Source organism: Corvus kubaryi, unplaced genomic scaffold (genome assembly GCF_017639235.1).
Source record: "Corvus kubaryi isolate FWS band 111438036 unplaced genomic scaffold, C.kubaryi_AGA036_p1.0 68, whole genome shotgun sequence".
NCBI lineage: Eukaryota > Metazoa > Chordata > Aves > Passeriformes > Corvidae > Corvus > Corvus kubaryi.
Window position 1 is genome coordinate 599,467 of NW_024582056.1, and position 16,763 is coordinate 616,229.

Below are 16,763 nucleotides of genomic sequence, written 5' to 3' on the forward strand. Positions count from 1 at the left end.
AGGAGGGGCAGGAGGTGCTCCAGGTGCTGAAGCTGAGATTCCCCTGCAGCCCCTGGTGCAGACCATGGTGAGGCAGCTGTGCCCCTGCAGCCCATGGAGGTCCATGGGAGTGCAGAGATCCACCTGCAGCCCCTGGAGGAGACCCACACTGGAGCAGGTGGATACCCAAAAGAGGGCTCTGAATCCGTGGGAAGCCCATGCTGGAGCAGACTCTTTGCAGGGACCTGTGGAGAGACGAGCCCCCACAGGAGCAGGTTTCCTGGTAGGACTTGTAACCCTGTGGAGTGTGGCATTTAAGTAAAATCTTATAAAATGAAGGCCTTGTTGCCTTTGTAAAATTATGGTTCAGGTCTGTTACTTCAGCTAGAGAAGGACTGTGAGAAAAGTCTGTGAGAAGAAAAACAATTAGTTATTACCCATGAGAATGTAGTATCAACGAAGCAAGAAAGTAAAGAGTAGAAGGAGAAAACAGCAACATATCTGCACCTGTTATTTTTCTGAATGCTTGAATGCTTATGCTATAGGTAGCCACTGGTAGTATATTGAAGTTAATAATAGCCAATGAGTCTATTGTAGTAGTTTAGCAGCCAATGAATCTGTAACACGAATGATAACATACAAGAAGTGTATTAAAGAGGCTGCTTTGTTTAATAAATGGCTTTTTGGCCCTTGAAAGAGGCACTGTCTGTGTGTGTCATGACCGCCCCAACAGCGACAGTGGAGGACCCACGCTGGAGCAGGCTGTGCCTGAAGGACTTCACCCTTGGAAGAGTGACCCAGGCTGGTACAGTTTGTGGAGAACTGTTGCCTGTGGGATGGACTCACATTGGAGAAGGTCATGGAGAACTGTCTCCTGTGGGAGGGACCCCATGGTGCAGCAGGGGAAGGACTCCTCTCCCTGAGCAGTGGCAGGAACAACATGTGACGCACTGAGCACAACCCCCATTCCCTGTTTCCCCTCTCCACTCTGGGAAGGAGGTAGAGCTGGGAGGGAGTGAGGAAGGGAGGGTGGAGGGAAGGTGTTTTTAAGGTCTTATTTTACTTCTCATTATCCCACTCTGATTTTGTTAGTAATAAATTCAGTTAATATCTCTAATTTGAGTCTGTTTTGCTCATGAACAAATCACTCATGAGTGATCTCTCCTGGTCCTTAACTCATGAACCCTTCATTACATTTTGTCTCCCCGGTCCAGCTGCAGAGAGGAAGGAGAAAGCAGCTTTGGTGCGTGCCTGGCATCCAGCCAGGGTCAGCCCACTGCAGTTAGTTAACATGACCAAAATGCTAACTGCTAAAGCAATTACAGTCCCAGTCATTTAAAGAAAGAAATCACATTTTCTTGGAAGATTTTCAAATAGAAGAACAAAGCTCCAGAAAATTGACTGTGGAAAATAATCCTCCACTCCTCCCACACTCCAACAAGCTAGATTAATTTATTTATGTTTCACAACAATAATTTCTATGGTTCTGGCAAACTGATTCAGCTACTCAGAAGAAACAGACTATTTTAGAATAGGAAAATTATCTATGTAGCAGGTGTTCCAGCAATTTCAATGAATTACACTCTCCAAAATGATACCATGAAACGAAAAAGTCCTCTTTAATTAAAAACTCAATCTTAAAAAAGTATGTGTATACATTTACCTTTATGAAATAAACAGGGGAGTGCTACTAAGCAGTCTCAGAGCTGCTAAAGCTCTAGAATAAGCTAATCTTAAAAATTATATTTATAAATGAAATTTAGAGCCTCATGGGGTCACAACTGTCTTGATTAGTCTTAGTCCAAACAAGCATAAAAAAGATACTGGGTTTTTTTGAAACTATAAGAAAACCATTGCCAAAACACAGCCTCTTCAGAATTCAGAGGTGTCTGTTCTTTGTACATCTTCGGGGGAGAAACAGACACTTTCAAGGTAAGGTTCAGAGCACCTATGGTAGTACCTTGCTCTTTGGACAATTTCCACAGGGGTCTCTCTGTACCCATGAACTAAAAAAGGAAAAGCTGGAGCCCCCATTATCACAATTTACAGTCCTAAAATATCTATAGAAAGTGAGGCAAAGCAAAGATCAAGTACGATTTGTGCCTAGTTCAAACTGGCATCAGCATTTCTTTCATTACTAACTAAGCATTTTTGTATCATGTCTTGTGGGAAAAGAAAAGGCCTTTAGTAAAGTCCACTGGATTTTTGGATGGAATACTAATTTAAATACATTCATTGCTTTCTCTGCTTGAACTTTAATTCTACTTCTTTGACATTTTTTATTCTCAGTGGAACCAGGTATTATTGAAACATTTATAGTTTCTTTCAGAAGAAAACAGTAGAGCGAATGTAGTAAATATATTTCAACATCTTTCACACTGCAACCATTATGATGTAAAAATATCACTTATTAAAGCTGAGAAAAGGCAATAGTGGTGTGTTGCAAGCAGCATGGTCCATGGATTGGCCCAAGCAGAAGAACAGACAGTAGGAGACCTGATTTTGGTGCTTCTGGTCCACCAAGGGACTTGGATGCACAAAGTCAAATGATTTTCTTGCTCTTCCTGTAAATAGTTGAAGTTAAAAACACTAAGACCCACCTTAAATCCTTCATGCTCTTTAACAGAGGACCAAATGTCATGGTTTTACAATATCCTGAAAAGTTACTCACAACTGAAAGATCAGCTTCAGTCTGGAGAACCTGAGATAGCAAACATTGGCCTCTTTGAATAGCTTTTATTTTATGTTTTTCTTTAATGAAGAGACAAGCAACTAGAGAGAACAATATGTTTCCAAGAAAATAAATAGTGCTGATTATCCTGTTTTTCATCCATTCACTGTTCATCTTGATAAAATCAAGCATTCACGATCAAAACCTGAGTTGTGTTTTACTTTAAATTTTGAGGTTTTAAATCAGATCTTTCCAGATCTTCTACAGGTTTTCAGTATGTTTTATACTTTCTGGGAATAAATAAATAAATTATTTTTTCTTTGTCCTTACATAGAGGCTGATACCATCAAGATGTTAAGGGACATCTTCGTGGAATCCTGTGTAGTCACGTTTATACTTTAAACGTCTCCAAAAGTGCTAATACCAGGGACCTGAGGTCCTTAGAACAGCCTGAGGAGAGAGTGGAATTTCAGGGTGAAACTGAGAACACATGGATTGAATTCAAGCAGCTGCCAGATGCAGAGCTTGAGTAACCAGACTCATCAGCAGGCACTTATTCCATGTGATAGCATTGCCCCTCCAAAGCCCATACGCTCCACAGTATGGGTTGAGGTGCTCAGACCAAATTAACACCTTCCTTGACTCCTGTGTAAAGATCCTGGCAGTGGATCACATCTGCTAACACCACACTTCAGAACAGAGGGCAGCTTGTTTTCAACAAGGATGTATTTTCATCTGGAGCACAGAGTCCTTATTCCCCACAGCACCTCAGAACAAGGATTGAATGTTCCAGTTGAACTTGCCTCTTCATCTGGTAAATCTCTCAGTGAATTTTTACACTGCTGCTGGCACTGTCAAAGTTAATACTGTACCTGTTTCATGGCCAAATGGAGGGAGCTAGTCTACCTGAATGCAGGTCTAGCAGATATATCCAGGACTACCTGATGCTCCAGGGAGCAATTTAAACTTTGCAAAAAGGTACTCTCAGACATACAGCAATCATCATCTTGAAAACAAACCTAGCCCAAAGCCGAAGCACTCAACTGGCTGTGTAGCAAGTGTTTGAAAAATCTTCTTGTGGTCAATAACTGTAACAAAGAACAGAATTCCTGCTGTGAAGCAAAAAAAAGGGTTCAAAATGAATAGATACAATTTTTGGTTTCACTAGCCTTTCTGAAAAATCTGCTTTCTAATTCCAAAGAACATTTAATCCACTAATGTAGAAGCATATGTTCTATTCTTAGCTGTTAATTAGTGTTAATTAATGTAGTGGATAGCTATAATTACTTCAAAGGAATAAGGAACAATATCAGCCAATAGGTAGTGTAAGTCAGGCAGGATATTTATTTTGTCAGCAACTGGAATATACAGCTGCTCATGTTTGTTAGTATTTCACATTCAACATTACATTTATTTGCTTACTTACAAACTGGTATGAAGTGCTATTTCTCTTTCCAGCCAAATAAATTACAAACTATAGACATCATAAACATTATACAGAAATATGAATTCCATGTGAATGGGACACAAAAATGAGAGGGAGGGGACACAGAAAGAGGTGCTCACTCTTAAAGATTTAAACCAAATTCTGCTGAGAAAGAAGATCCGAAGGCTTGGAAATCTGTGCTGCCTGTTGTGCACACAGTAACATACCCATCCATTCGGTTTAATATTTGCCAGGGAAATCACAAAGCCCTCTCAGGCTACAGCAGCATATAATCTCCTTGAATGTTTTCCTGAGCTCCTGACTCCGGAATGCATAGATAAGTGGATCAATGATGGAATTGCACATGATGAGGATGAGGTAGAAGTTAAAGTGGGACATGAAGCACACACAGTAAGGGTTGTAGGGGCAGGAGATGTAGAAAATCAGGTGTAGGAAAAATGGAGCCCAGCATACAACAAAAACTCCAATCAGGATGGTGAGAGTGATGGCCCCTTTCATGTTGGCCCCTTGGCGAACAGGGCCAGTTCCTGGAAGAACAGCAATCTTTTTTATGTGCATACGAGCCATCATAAACATGTGGACATAGAGGGATGCCATGAGAATGAGCATAGTGAAGAACATGCTGATAAGGCAGATGATGACAACACTGCTGTCAGAGTAAATGATGAACAAAATGCCTGAGACTGTGCAAGCAGCCCAGATGCACGTGATGATAACCCCTACACGCTTCACTGTCATGATATTATGATACTGGAGGGCGTAAAAGATAGTAAAGTACCTGTCCACTGCTATTGAGAGAAGACTGCAAATTGATGCAAGCAAGGAACTGCAAATGACCGAGTCGATGACATTGTCAATGTTTATGGTAAAGCTCTGTGCATCTGTGTCTGTATTGTTTAGCAGCGTGATGACAATGGTTTCTGATCCATTAGATACACTCACTAGCATGTCAGCCACTGCCAAGCTACAGATGAAGAAGTACATGGGCGAATGGAGGTTCTTGTTCTTGGCTATCGCCACAATGACCAAGACGTTCTCCAGCAAGCTGATGATGCCCAGAGTCACAAACACTTCGGGGGATACAAAGAGTTGCTCGTAGCAGCCTCCTGAGGAGTGGCCCTTTTCATTGGGCTCACTGGCTCCTCCATGCAGTCTGTAGCTGTGGTTCCAGAAATGGAGAGGCTGGTGTGTCCCACGATGCTGGGTGAAATTCATCTTATGGAGATCCCTTTCGGCTTCCTGCTTTTAAAACTCCTGTTCCTTTTGCATTCCTTTGAAAACCTTATTTGGCTTTTCAGCTTGAGAAAAAAAAAAAAGAAAAATAAGCTAGGACCGAGGCAGGCAGCAGTTCAGAACACTTTGACTACTGTGAAAAAATAAGATTTCAGACTCAGAAGAACTGTTTACACCCTGACAGACACAGTTTCTGATCATCATCACATTTACCTTGGTGATATATGTCACAGAGTCCCAACAGTCTCTATGTTTGCATCAGATTCTCCCCTATGGTCAGTTCCTGTTTAGTTCACTGGGATGCTGCAAGGCTTTTTTTGGTCCTTTCCATTAAAGAGATCCGATCATAAAATGCCCAGGTGACTGCTGCAGAGCAGGAACTATTTTCAAACTGCAAGCACCAGTCTTGCTGTCAGGCAGTGCATGCTGGCTGCCTGTTTTACCGTGTGTGGAAGAGAAAAAATATTCAGGGCACTCTCCGCCTCTGCTTTTCTTTCCAGCCAATGGGACTCAGGAGCTGCAGAAAGTGGAGGGGTTGCTGATTCCGAGCCTCTGTGAAACATCACACAGCACCGTGGATTCAGATGCAGCACAAGTTACCAGTAGCTACAGGAAAGCAGATGGACTTTGTGAGATTTGTGTCTCTTCTTTAGCTTCTCAAAATAATATTTCAATACTGATTTTCAATTAGCAAACTTACAGTACTGTACTAGCAATCTTACAGAATTCTTACAGCTGAACTGACGGATTTTATTTTTCAGACTGTGATTTACTCTTGCTCCTTCTGCGGCACAAACTTGTTCTGCCTTGTATGTGTGGCAAAATAAGAACAGGGAAGGGAGGAAAAGAACATCTATTTCCTCTTGGTTCTCTCTCCCAAGTCCCCTTTGTCTTGCTACTTTTCTATGCCATAGCTGTCCATTTCCAAGATGTGTTGCAAGGTTGCATTTTACTCCCCAATAAGCTTCTTAAAATTTTTAAGCAATGGAGATAATATAAGGACCAAAACCAACATGAGTCAAATTCACAAATGGCTTAATAAGCTGTCCTAAATAAAGTTGTTTTTTCCAGGTAATAGACTTCTTAGTAATCTTATTATTGAGAAGGAGAAGATGATGAAGTTGATTTCAGAAACCCTGTCACTGTCAAGAATTAAGATATTGGGCAGAAAAAGAAAATTCAGTATTTAGAACAGATGAAGGAAATCAGCAGGAGACAAAGCTGCAACCTGTAAGAAATAGAGCTCATACGATGGTAATGACACAAAAGCATCAATAAAGCTCCTAGAAGTCCATATGGCCCAGAAGCCCTAGATGCACAGGGATGCCCCTGGGCTTACCAGACATGAGCTGAAAGTTAGCTTGTGTGCAGTCTGTCAGGAAAAGCCCTTGGGAATAAGGAAGAAAAGAATGCCAAACTAACATGAAAAGACAGGACAAAAGTTGTTTTTCTGTCAAGTCTTCAAGCATTGCAGACAAGCATTGAAAAACAAGCATGCTGAACAAAGCCTAAAATACATATGGATTTTAAAGGCCATAGGAAAGTCAGTCACTGCACCTCAGAGTAATGTTTGCAAGGAAATTGAAAGAACATTTACAGCGGACTAACCAGGAAGACTCTGGAGGGGTCTGTATCTGATGCAAAAGTCTATTTCCTATAACCTCTCAAAATGTTTTCATCTTCTGTGCATCAGCTGGTTTTAAAGTGAATCAGCTAATAAAGAGGTACAGGATGACAGAATGCATGTAGAAGCACAACCATCTGTATTTAACATCTCACTAGCAGGGTGAAGTGTGATTTTACTTTCACATTAGGATCTGCTACTGCAGACCAATGGTTATGAAGACCTATATAGGAAGAAAAGCCTCAGTCAATGTTTTCTGGGCCCTTCCACAGATAGATTGCTTCATAAAGGTGAAACATAAACAACCAAGACAAACAAAATAACTTGTGGCACAGGAAATCCCACATTAATCCATTTGAAATACATCATTTACCAGCAGCCTGCTTGAAATTAAATAGTTTTCTGCTGAAAGGATGAGATTTGCTTTCCTGTCAAGACATAATGCAAGCCAAAATTTTTTATCCAGCTACTGATCCTTGGGCCAGCATACAGTATTCACTAACTCCTGCCACAGACAGGACTTGTACACCCAACCCTTAAAGAACAGAGCTGCAGTGCGAGAGCAGTGAGAAAAATTCTATAAAGACTGATGTGGGAGAACTGCATCTCCCCAGATAAGGTAACTTTTCTACACCTGCATGCAGAAATGTATAATCTGCAAGCTGTCCCAGGGGAGTAGCCACTCAGCATCCCATCTTTCATGAGCCTCTCCATGCTGGATATGCCCACGACACAGGGATCTTTCTCCTTCACCTACTTAGGTGGACCTAGAGCAGGTGAGGCTGGCAAGAATAGAAAGAAGATTCCTCCAGGGAGTACTGCCCCATTTGTTCCAGTTGTCTGTCTGTCTATTCCTCTCCTGGCTCCTTCCTTTCTCTGAACATTATCTCCATTCTCATCCCCATTTATCTTTTCATTTACTTTCTGCACCCAGAAGCTACCCAGATGATGATCCATCTTTGATTCTCTAGATGTGGTCATAAAAATGTAACACTGGTTATAAAAATGGAAAGAAAAGCACAGTTTTTCCCCACCCCACAGCCATCACTTCCCTCCAAATTTCTTCTTATGCTCTGCATTCTTGGGACACATTTGTTTTGGTGCTCACCACTCATTTCTGGGATGAGGTTTCATGACTGGAATCAGCAGACGTAAGGTAGCTTAGCAACTTAGTTGAAGCATTGAAGAGGTGATGTACCATTGGCCTGCTCTAACTAAAAGGTAAAACAAGCTATATGAGCATTTTTTTAAATGAGAGAGGACATATGTACATCTAATTATTTCTATGGTAAAAGATGGATACATGTCTCTGGCTCCCATTTAATAAGAAACAAACCATAGAATGTTAAAAATGCTCAAAGTATCCTAGCTCTCTTGTGCCTGAAGACGTGTTAATATTTCAGTTATCTATTTCATAGATGATAGGAGTATTGCTTAACAGATATTGTCTGAATTGTTTCTTGAATTTTAAAAACTAAAGCTGAAACAATATTTCTTTTAAAAGTGGTGGCTGGAAAGCTTTTCAGCACCATGGAAAACCAGCCATGGTTGCACAAAATGAGAAACCGGTAACAGTGATATACTAATATGAGCTCCAGGTCTTAAGAGATATAAACCATCAACAAAGATTTGCACAAAGCCTCCCCTTTTAATATAACTCCCCCATGTTCTATGCTCTGTTTGCAGCTACTTTTCAACATCCACCTTCCAGACAGGGTTGCAGTCATCTCCATCTCACAACATTTCTCAGAGATGAATTATCCTCTGGCAGCTGAATTTGAAAGTCAGAAAACAGCAATAAGCAATCCCAGTAGTAATACAGGCAGAGACATGAGCAGGCTGTACAGGACCACTGTGGGGAAAAAAGAAAGGTTGAGGGAGTTTGCCCAGACCCTTTCTTGCTCAAATGCACAGTGGGTGAGATCTCTTTGAATCCCACGACCACGTTACTCAAGCAATGAGATAACATTTAGCACTTCAGCATCTGTAAGTGGAAACAGAGGAGTGGCTGTGGGAAGCTGAGTAGAAGGAGGAACAAGAGAAGCAGATTATTAACATTTAATCAGTCCTTCAGAGTTGGGTGAGTACGCTGGTACTGTGCAAAGGGTGATGCTGCATTTACATGCACAAGCATAATTCATGGAAAAGCTTGATCACATGTGCTCAGATCCAGTTTTTCTGTGCATTCAAAACCTCAAGTCCATAACTATGGTAAAAAACACTGTAGTATTTTTTAGCATGCTGATTTTGAAATTAAAAAAAAAAAAAGAGCCAGGCAATTAAACTTTGGAAGCTTCTATGAGGTTTAACCTGCCTCATCTCTCTATGTTACAGCAGCAGCAAATTCCACCTAACACTCAAAATACTCACCAAAAATGGTTAAAATAGTGCAGTGTACTTCTACCTCCTATCCACAGATGTCTTTGGAAGAAGCGTTTCTTTAATTCTTTCTAGTTCACTAAATTAGCCTCTGATCAATATGGGGACACTTGTTAGTTCATGTATTTGGACTGGTAGTTTTCTTTCAGTCCCACAACATCCTTCTGGATCAAATCTCTGCTCTTTAGCCTGTCCACCATTCACCCCCCTCATCCTACTACAATCTGAAAATCTCTGGGTGACGCATTCTGTATTCACATGCCTGTTAGTGATGGAGATATGAAGAAAATAATTCCTAAACTCCATTGTTGCCCAGCATTCAGGACTTTGATCAATATCCTTTGGGACCATATGCAAATAAAAATGCTGGGCCGTGGAAAACTGGTCTAATACATTTTCACCTAGCATTTTATTTTGGAGTACTGATTGCCTCATAATCTTACTCTTTTAAAGGGAAAGCAGTTTTTAAATCAAGGGACTTCAGTGTCGAGAGTAGGAGTCTCAGTAGCTTGCCTCTTTTCCCCATGTCTGCTAGTTACAAGAACAGGAGAACTGTTTAGTCGACTGAACACTGAAAGCACATAAATGTTGATTTTTCTGGCAAGTGATACATTTGCACTTACTTGAAGATGCTGTAAATGTGCATAAGTGGAATGTTTTCCATTAAAAAGGCATGAGAAGCACAGAGGCTTTAAACATTATACTGTATAAATTTGATCTCATTTCTATTTTAGGTTATCAACATTGTGATCATGGAGATTATTGATTTGTAGCCAATGCAGAAATCACCATCCTTGTAGCCTTTTCTCCCTCATCCTACCTCTCAAAAATAATCAATTTTCTCTTCCTTGCTTGTATATTTAGGTGCTCCTCTGTTCAGACTCACCTGAATCACTTTGTTCAAGTGACTCCACAATCACCTTGGTATTATTATCCCTCTCCAAATATCTCTCAAAAAAAACATACAACAGCATCTAGGTTTAAGTACAAGTTAAATACTGCCATCAATCCAGAGCAGCAAACCAAAAAAAAAAAAAAAAACCACTGAATTTGTACCTTCGTTGATTTTTTTTATATAAATAAGCTGTTATTTAAATGATTTATGATTTTTAAAAATAAGCTTTTAACCTTGTATTTTCCTTTGTTCATGCCCTTTGAACACAAATACAGCAGAAGTAACACTTCTAACATCTACACACGATTCTTCACTTGCTATATGCACCTGACAGAGCCATTTTCAGCACTACCATTGTTTCTCTCTCTTTAGATCATGAGATAATTTTATATTATGAAGTTTAAAAAGATCTTCACTTTTCTAGTTTCTCATACTCACTTTTCTGTCATAATGATATTCAGTTTTTATCTGTGTGAGAGATGCAGTAGTGTTTTATTCTAGCTGAGAAACAATCTAGTCAGTCCAGCTGTCTAACCATGAAAAATGGTATGTCTCATTATAGTTCAATGAGAAGTCGAGAGCCAAGGCAGAAAAACTGACAGATCATCACCTAATGAAAGCCCAAGTTTGCATTGTGGCAAAAAAGCAGCTGTTTTGTATGATGTCAAATCATTTCAGTTTCTCAGAAAAGTCGTCGGAGACTTCCCATGTGGGATGGAAAGTTAATAACTGGCTTGAGTTTTGTCTTCCAGTCCACTCACTTCTGAGTGTGATTGTTGTTATTCCAATGGAAAAGTCACACATTACCATGACATCATTTCTTTAATGAACTTACAGGAAGAGTTGTGTGCTTAGTAGCCACTGTTAAAGATGCATCATTTATGTCTGAAGGGGCTTATATACTGTTACTGAAAAACAGATTATTTTAACCCTCACTGAATGCTCTGCACAAAACCTTGCAGATATATATATATAGATATATATATATTTTTATATTGTGTATCTGCACAGTGGATTTTCAGGGTTTTCATTCATTTTGGTAGTTCCTCAAAGCACTGGTTTCTTAGCAGAGATATTGCAGCAATCCTGGACAGAGTCTGCAGGGAGTGCTTAAGCTACTTGTGAATTGCTTTCCTCAACAGGAGTTCTTTGAAGCAACTAGAAATCCTGGAGTCATAATCTGGTACAAGACATAAAGCAGATGCAACAAGTGATGTGACAAATGAGTGAGTCAGCCAGCAGTGGTGTCAGGATAAGACTAGATGAAAGGATAACCCTGAGAGTAATTCTTTGAGGTAAGTGCATTGTCACTGACACAAAATCCAAAATTGTCGTAGCTTTCTCTGAGAACTGGGCACAGAAGGGGAAAGTACAAAATGTCTAGATTTTTGAAGAGTTGTAGTGTGTCTGTAGTGATTTGATTTCCTCAAAACCTCTTTACTACAATTATCAGCATATGGTGAGAAGAATACCACATTTCATCATGTGACAACTGCCATTCCTCCTTTGAAGATCTCTGGTCCTTTAAAAAGTCTGAGTTACAAGATTACATTGATAGTGAAGCTGACCCACTGGAAAACAGAAATATTTTACTTTCAAAGCTCTTGTAGAAAAGTCTTCTTCTAAAGTTCAGGGGGATGAACCAGCTCCTATTTTTGAACAGTAGAGTTGGTCTGAGTCATTACTTAGAACCTATAGCCCTCACTGAAGGGTTATTTTTCATAAACTCAGGAAAAGTCTCCTTTCTTCGCTTTTCAGAAGGAGAAAGTATGTCCTATGAATAACCTTCCTCTCTACTGATGGCATACAGGTCTTATGGCTGTCTGTGACAGAGGCTGATGACTTTCTGCCATAGCAGACTCTCATGAAAATGAAAGGTTGAATGTATATACGACAGCAGTGCAATAAATAGAGTAGCTTGTGTCTTTATGGTGTTCAAAACTCCACACTCTATGTTTGTTAAAAAAAGAACAGAAGGGAGAGGAGGTAAGCATGGCTGAAAAGCAACACTTGAATCACCTTGATGGCTGAGAAATCAAGCCATCCTCGGAGATGCTTTTACTTCAACAGACAAGATGGAACTCCTGGTGGTCTAAATCCTGAAAGATTGATAAGGGCTCACAAGCAGTCTACAGAACTATGGGTGAACTTTGAGAAGTGACCAAGAAAATCCCCAGAGTTCTCAAGCTGGACTGAAATTCTCTAATGTGTTAGTAATATTTTATCTGTCTTTGTAGAGTAAAGAGATTTTGTTGAAGCTAGATGTTTAATTGAGAGGCTAGAGGGTTGTTTGAAACCTTTGAGAGTTAAACAAGGAAAAGGAAAGTACCAAAGGATCCTCGCATGCCATATGGCAGAGTTTTCCATGAGAGTCTCTGCAGCTGTGTAACCTAGGATGTCAAATGGCCTTTGGGCAGACTCATTCAGTTAATCCTCTGCTCCAGAGTGACTCTTACTGTGGCATTGTGTGAGCAACAGAGATGAGATTTCTTCCTCATGTCTGCAAGAATTCGGTAGAGAATTGTAAATGTGGATTGCAAGGGAGACAAAGACAGTTTAAATGCATGTTACATTTCCTTTTCAGTAAAGGAAAACCAAAAACAAAGCTAAAATCCCTCTAAGGACTCTTAGCCTCGACAAACATACATCAATATGCCAGCATGCGACACCTTAGGATACTGTGAATTGCTGCAGATAATTGAAAAATTATAAAAAGAGAAAAATTGAAAATAACTTAAAAAATTAATGAGGTAAAGAACATCAGAGAAAAATTAAGAACCTTGTGAAAAAATCCCAAGTAACCAAAATGATTTTTCATCACCCTGGGAAGCTTTTAAAAGCTTACTCAAAGTTTACACGGCAGATAGCTATGTCCTGGGAAGAACTTACTGATTAAGATTTCTTTTTGAGAAAGGGAACAATTTCCAGCAATTATTGCTGATAGTATTAAATAGAACTTCTTTAGAAAGTTATTTTAAGAACAAATTCTACAGTGGTTTTTTTTTCTGAGTGTCTTCAAAATCAGAATCACGAAGTATAATTAAATCATACTGTATGTTTTCCGAAAAAAATTCTGTTTCATCCTCCTTTCTTTAATAAATGAAATTCAGAGCTTCTTTGAAAGGCATCAAACAAGCATCTTTTTTCTCTGCCTCTGAGGAGGTTTTCTATATAATTTTAGAAAATGCTTGTTGAAACAGGAGGAGAATAGTAAAACAGAGGGTTGAACCAGCTTACTTGTGCTACTAAATCTACATGATTTAACACATGCTTAGTGACAGACCATTTCAGTTATAAACATAATGCCACATCATGGTCAAAAGTATAAATAATGAGAAAGTTGCAACACTGTCTTAAACAAAGCTATAGTTTCCTCATGACAACTCCTCAGCAAGATGGAGTAGCTCTGTTTACTTCAGATTATAGTGAGACATTCTTGTAGCTGGTAGAGCAGCCGAGTTTCCCTGTGAAACCCACAGAGGCTCTGAGAAGCAGTGAAAAGCAGACAGAGAAGGAAAGCAGACCTAGCTTCAGATGAGAAGCTACTGATGGAAATAGCACAACCTTCCCCATCAAGTTTTCTGAGTGTAGATATACGTGTGGCTTTCATCTATTGGGAAGTGCAAGCACTGCAAAGTCCTGAAAGATTTTTATTTAAAAATAGCTCTTATAAGCATCTCTCTATATGGTTAGCTAGCAGTATGAAAAGGATTTTCTGCAATGAAGTATAACAAGCTCCTTGTGAGGGTTGTCACCTTTTTTCCTACCTCTCCTAGTATAAAATCCACACAAATTATAGCAAGGTCACTAAAATTCAAGCAAGTGATTTTCTGCATTAAAGTGATTAAAATCACTCTGAGACAGAAGAGAGTAATTTTCTGTGCTAGAGTCATGGAAGACATGAAATTACATTTCAATTAATTTACACAGGATAGAAAAGAGAAACAAGGATGAAGTATTACAGGTCTATTTTAACTATCAGATATGGCAATGTGCTTGCTGTATGACAGTGCCTAAGTACTTTGTATTAGACAAGCAAGAAATTCAAAGGTCAGTGATGTTTTAGTTCAGCTGAATTGTCTCATATAGAAAATATATTATTTTCTTTACATCCTGCACTATCTTCACAGAGACAATTTTCCATACCTAGTGACACAGAATTAGTGAAAATAGCAAGTTGAAACCTTTCTAACACTTTAGAAAGCCAATCGCATGAAGGGAAAATTTGTTTAAAAGTATGTGATTTTCAAAGAGCCTCTTGCTGTCTGCAGATCAAGTACCAGTAGAATAAGCACTCTGTCACTCTTAATTACTGGATTTAATTTCAAGTGTTCGATAAATTTATTTGAAGGAATCAAATGAGCATGGAACCCCATTGTCATAGACACTGGGAAAAGTACAATCTATTCCTCAAAGAACAATTCTCATCTCAGACTGGATTGAGTATTATATGGAAAAGTAATCCTTGCCAGGCCTCTACAATCTTAACACAAAATAATCAATATGATGCAGTTTTCACTATTTCTATTAATTCAGAGCACTTTCTGGGACTAGAGACCAACTTCAATCAAAATTTTAAAAGACAAACCATTTTAGGAAAAGGTCAAACTTCATGGGAGTCTTAGCTCTCTACTATTTTTTATTGGCTCCACCATGTGACATTTTCTATCCTACACAGAGTTTCCAAGACAACACTGCAGAGGTCAATGACAGATACTATTAACAAGCTACACTTTGGAAGTTTCTTGAAAAAAACTACTATTTTTATATATATATATATATACACATATATATATATATATATATTACTTTTATAAAGCTACCAAACTCTCATGAATATTTTAGTTTAACTTGGGGGGTTTTTATTGATTTCTTTTATGCTTTCTAGCCCACAGGGTTTCCCCTCTTCAGTGTTTGTATGGTAGGTATCTTATCTTCAGCCTGGGTTATTGTTCAGATTGCTTATTTGAATTCAGACAATAAATACCCTTTACCTTTTCATGTCTGCATTCCAGTCATTTGCTATTTTGAAATGAAAGAAGCGGTGGTCACACTTGCTACCTTATGGCTGAATAGAGACATCAGCATTTCTTACTCTCCCATTGCTACATTCATGCAAGAGTTGTGCATTCTCCTCTTAAGTTATTTTATACACATCAGGGATCATAATTTTATCTAATTCTACCTGAGTTTCCCAATCAGGCTGAGACATTTTCTGGAACCTGTTAGAACTTTTATTTTTAAACCTTCATTTGAATCATCTCATTTTCTGTAATACCAATTCAGTTCCCTAAGTTCTTTTCAGGCTCTTGGAAGCTTATTCTAAAAAATGTAAGGAAAAAAACCACTATAAAAGTTTATTTTAATTTTATTCTTTATAATAATGCTCTGAAACTTTTTAATGATATCATTTTTAGAAATGCAGCGTCTTCTGTTGAATATATTACGAAAACTCACCTGGTATATGACAAATACATTATAAATATATGAACCTTCTGTCATTCCTCAGCTGTGGGAACTATTTTGAAATCAATGGCAAAATTTCTACAAATTCATTAAATACCTCTCTATCTTAGTTAAATTATTCCAAGTCTGGTTTCGTCAGCCATCTTTCATTTAGCTAGGACATACAAAACAAAACAGTCAGAGTAAACTCTGAAGTTTATGTTTCTATTCAATTTTCCAAATAACTGAGAAACCACTAATTCATCCTTAGTGACAAAGACTATAATTATTCCCTTTTTTAATAAAATCATCCATTTACAGTGAACAAGAAAAATTTTTGCCAGATATAGCATTGTACTCTTCAAAGCAACCGAGAATAAATGAACTGAAATTATGTGTCCCAAGAAACTATTCAACTTTATGTAAATACTGTGTGATTGATGGTTTGGGAGGAACACACAAATTCAACTAATGCTCAAATTATTCCCTTTGAACCTTCTCTTGGCATAAAGCTGGAATTCTGCACACAAAATAGAAGCTTTGTATTAAGTTCAGTTTCTGTTTGTCAAGGTAAGAGTTTTCTTAACTTGTACTTGAACTGATTTAATACAATTCTTTATAAGCTCTTTGTCACAGGTGGAGTGGGAGCTTCAGACAAAGTTTATTAGAGGAGCCCTCCCAAGGAGTCATGAGGTGCAGACAGGGCTCCCTTGCTTTCTAAGCTCTTTCTCAGAGAGGAGCCTGGGATTCAATCTTAGGCCCAGACTTTGTCAACAGCATAAGTAACTTTGTCCCATAGGATTAAAGACGGCAAATCAGACATATTTATGTAAAATGAGTTATTTCTTATGACAAATGATTAGACAAAAGATCTTAATCAGAATTATTTACTACTCAGTATAAAAGCTAAAACTAGTAGCGTAAAATACAGTATAGTGCAATATATCAAAGCAAATATATTGAAGCATTTATATTAAAGCTAGCAAAAAGGAACAACTGTAAAGTAGAGGTTGATGTAACTCACCACACCAGAGCTCGTGGGCAGATTTCTTTCACTCGACCTCAAGGAGTGTCTTTGGGGGGCATCCCC

The 16,763-nt window shown here is 38.7% G+C and overlaps 1 protein-coding gene across 1 annotated transcript; it reads right to left on the reverse strand.

Annotated features, from left to right (window-relative positions):
* Positions 1-3,977: 3,977 nt before the first annotated feature.
* Positions 3,978-5,769, reverse strand: MC4R (melanocortin 4 receptor). The gene is made up of 2 exons (XM_042048885.1): positions 5,544-5,769; positions 3,978-5,395 (listed from the first exon to the last, which is right to left on the reverse strand). The coding sequence occupies exon 2, from the start codon at positions 5,310-5,312 to the stop codon at positions 4,317-4,319; it is 996 nt and encodes a 331-aa protein (XP_041904819.1). The 5' UTR covers positions 5,313-5,395; positions 5,544-5,769; the 3' UTR covers positions 3,978-4,316.
* Positions 5,770-16,763: the final 10,994 nt, after the last annotated feature.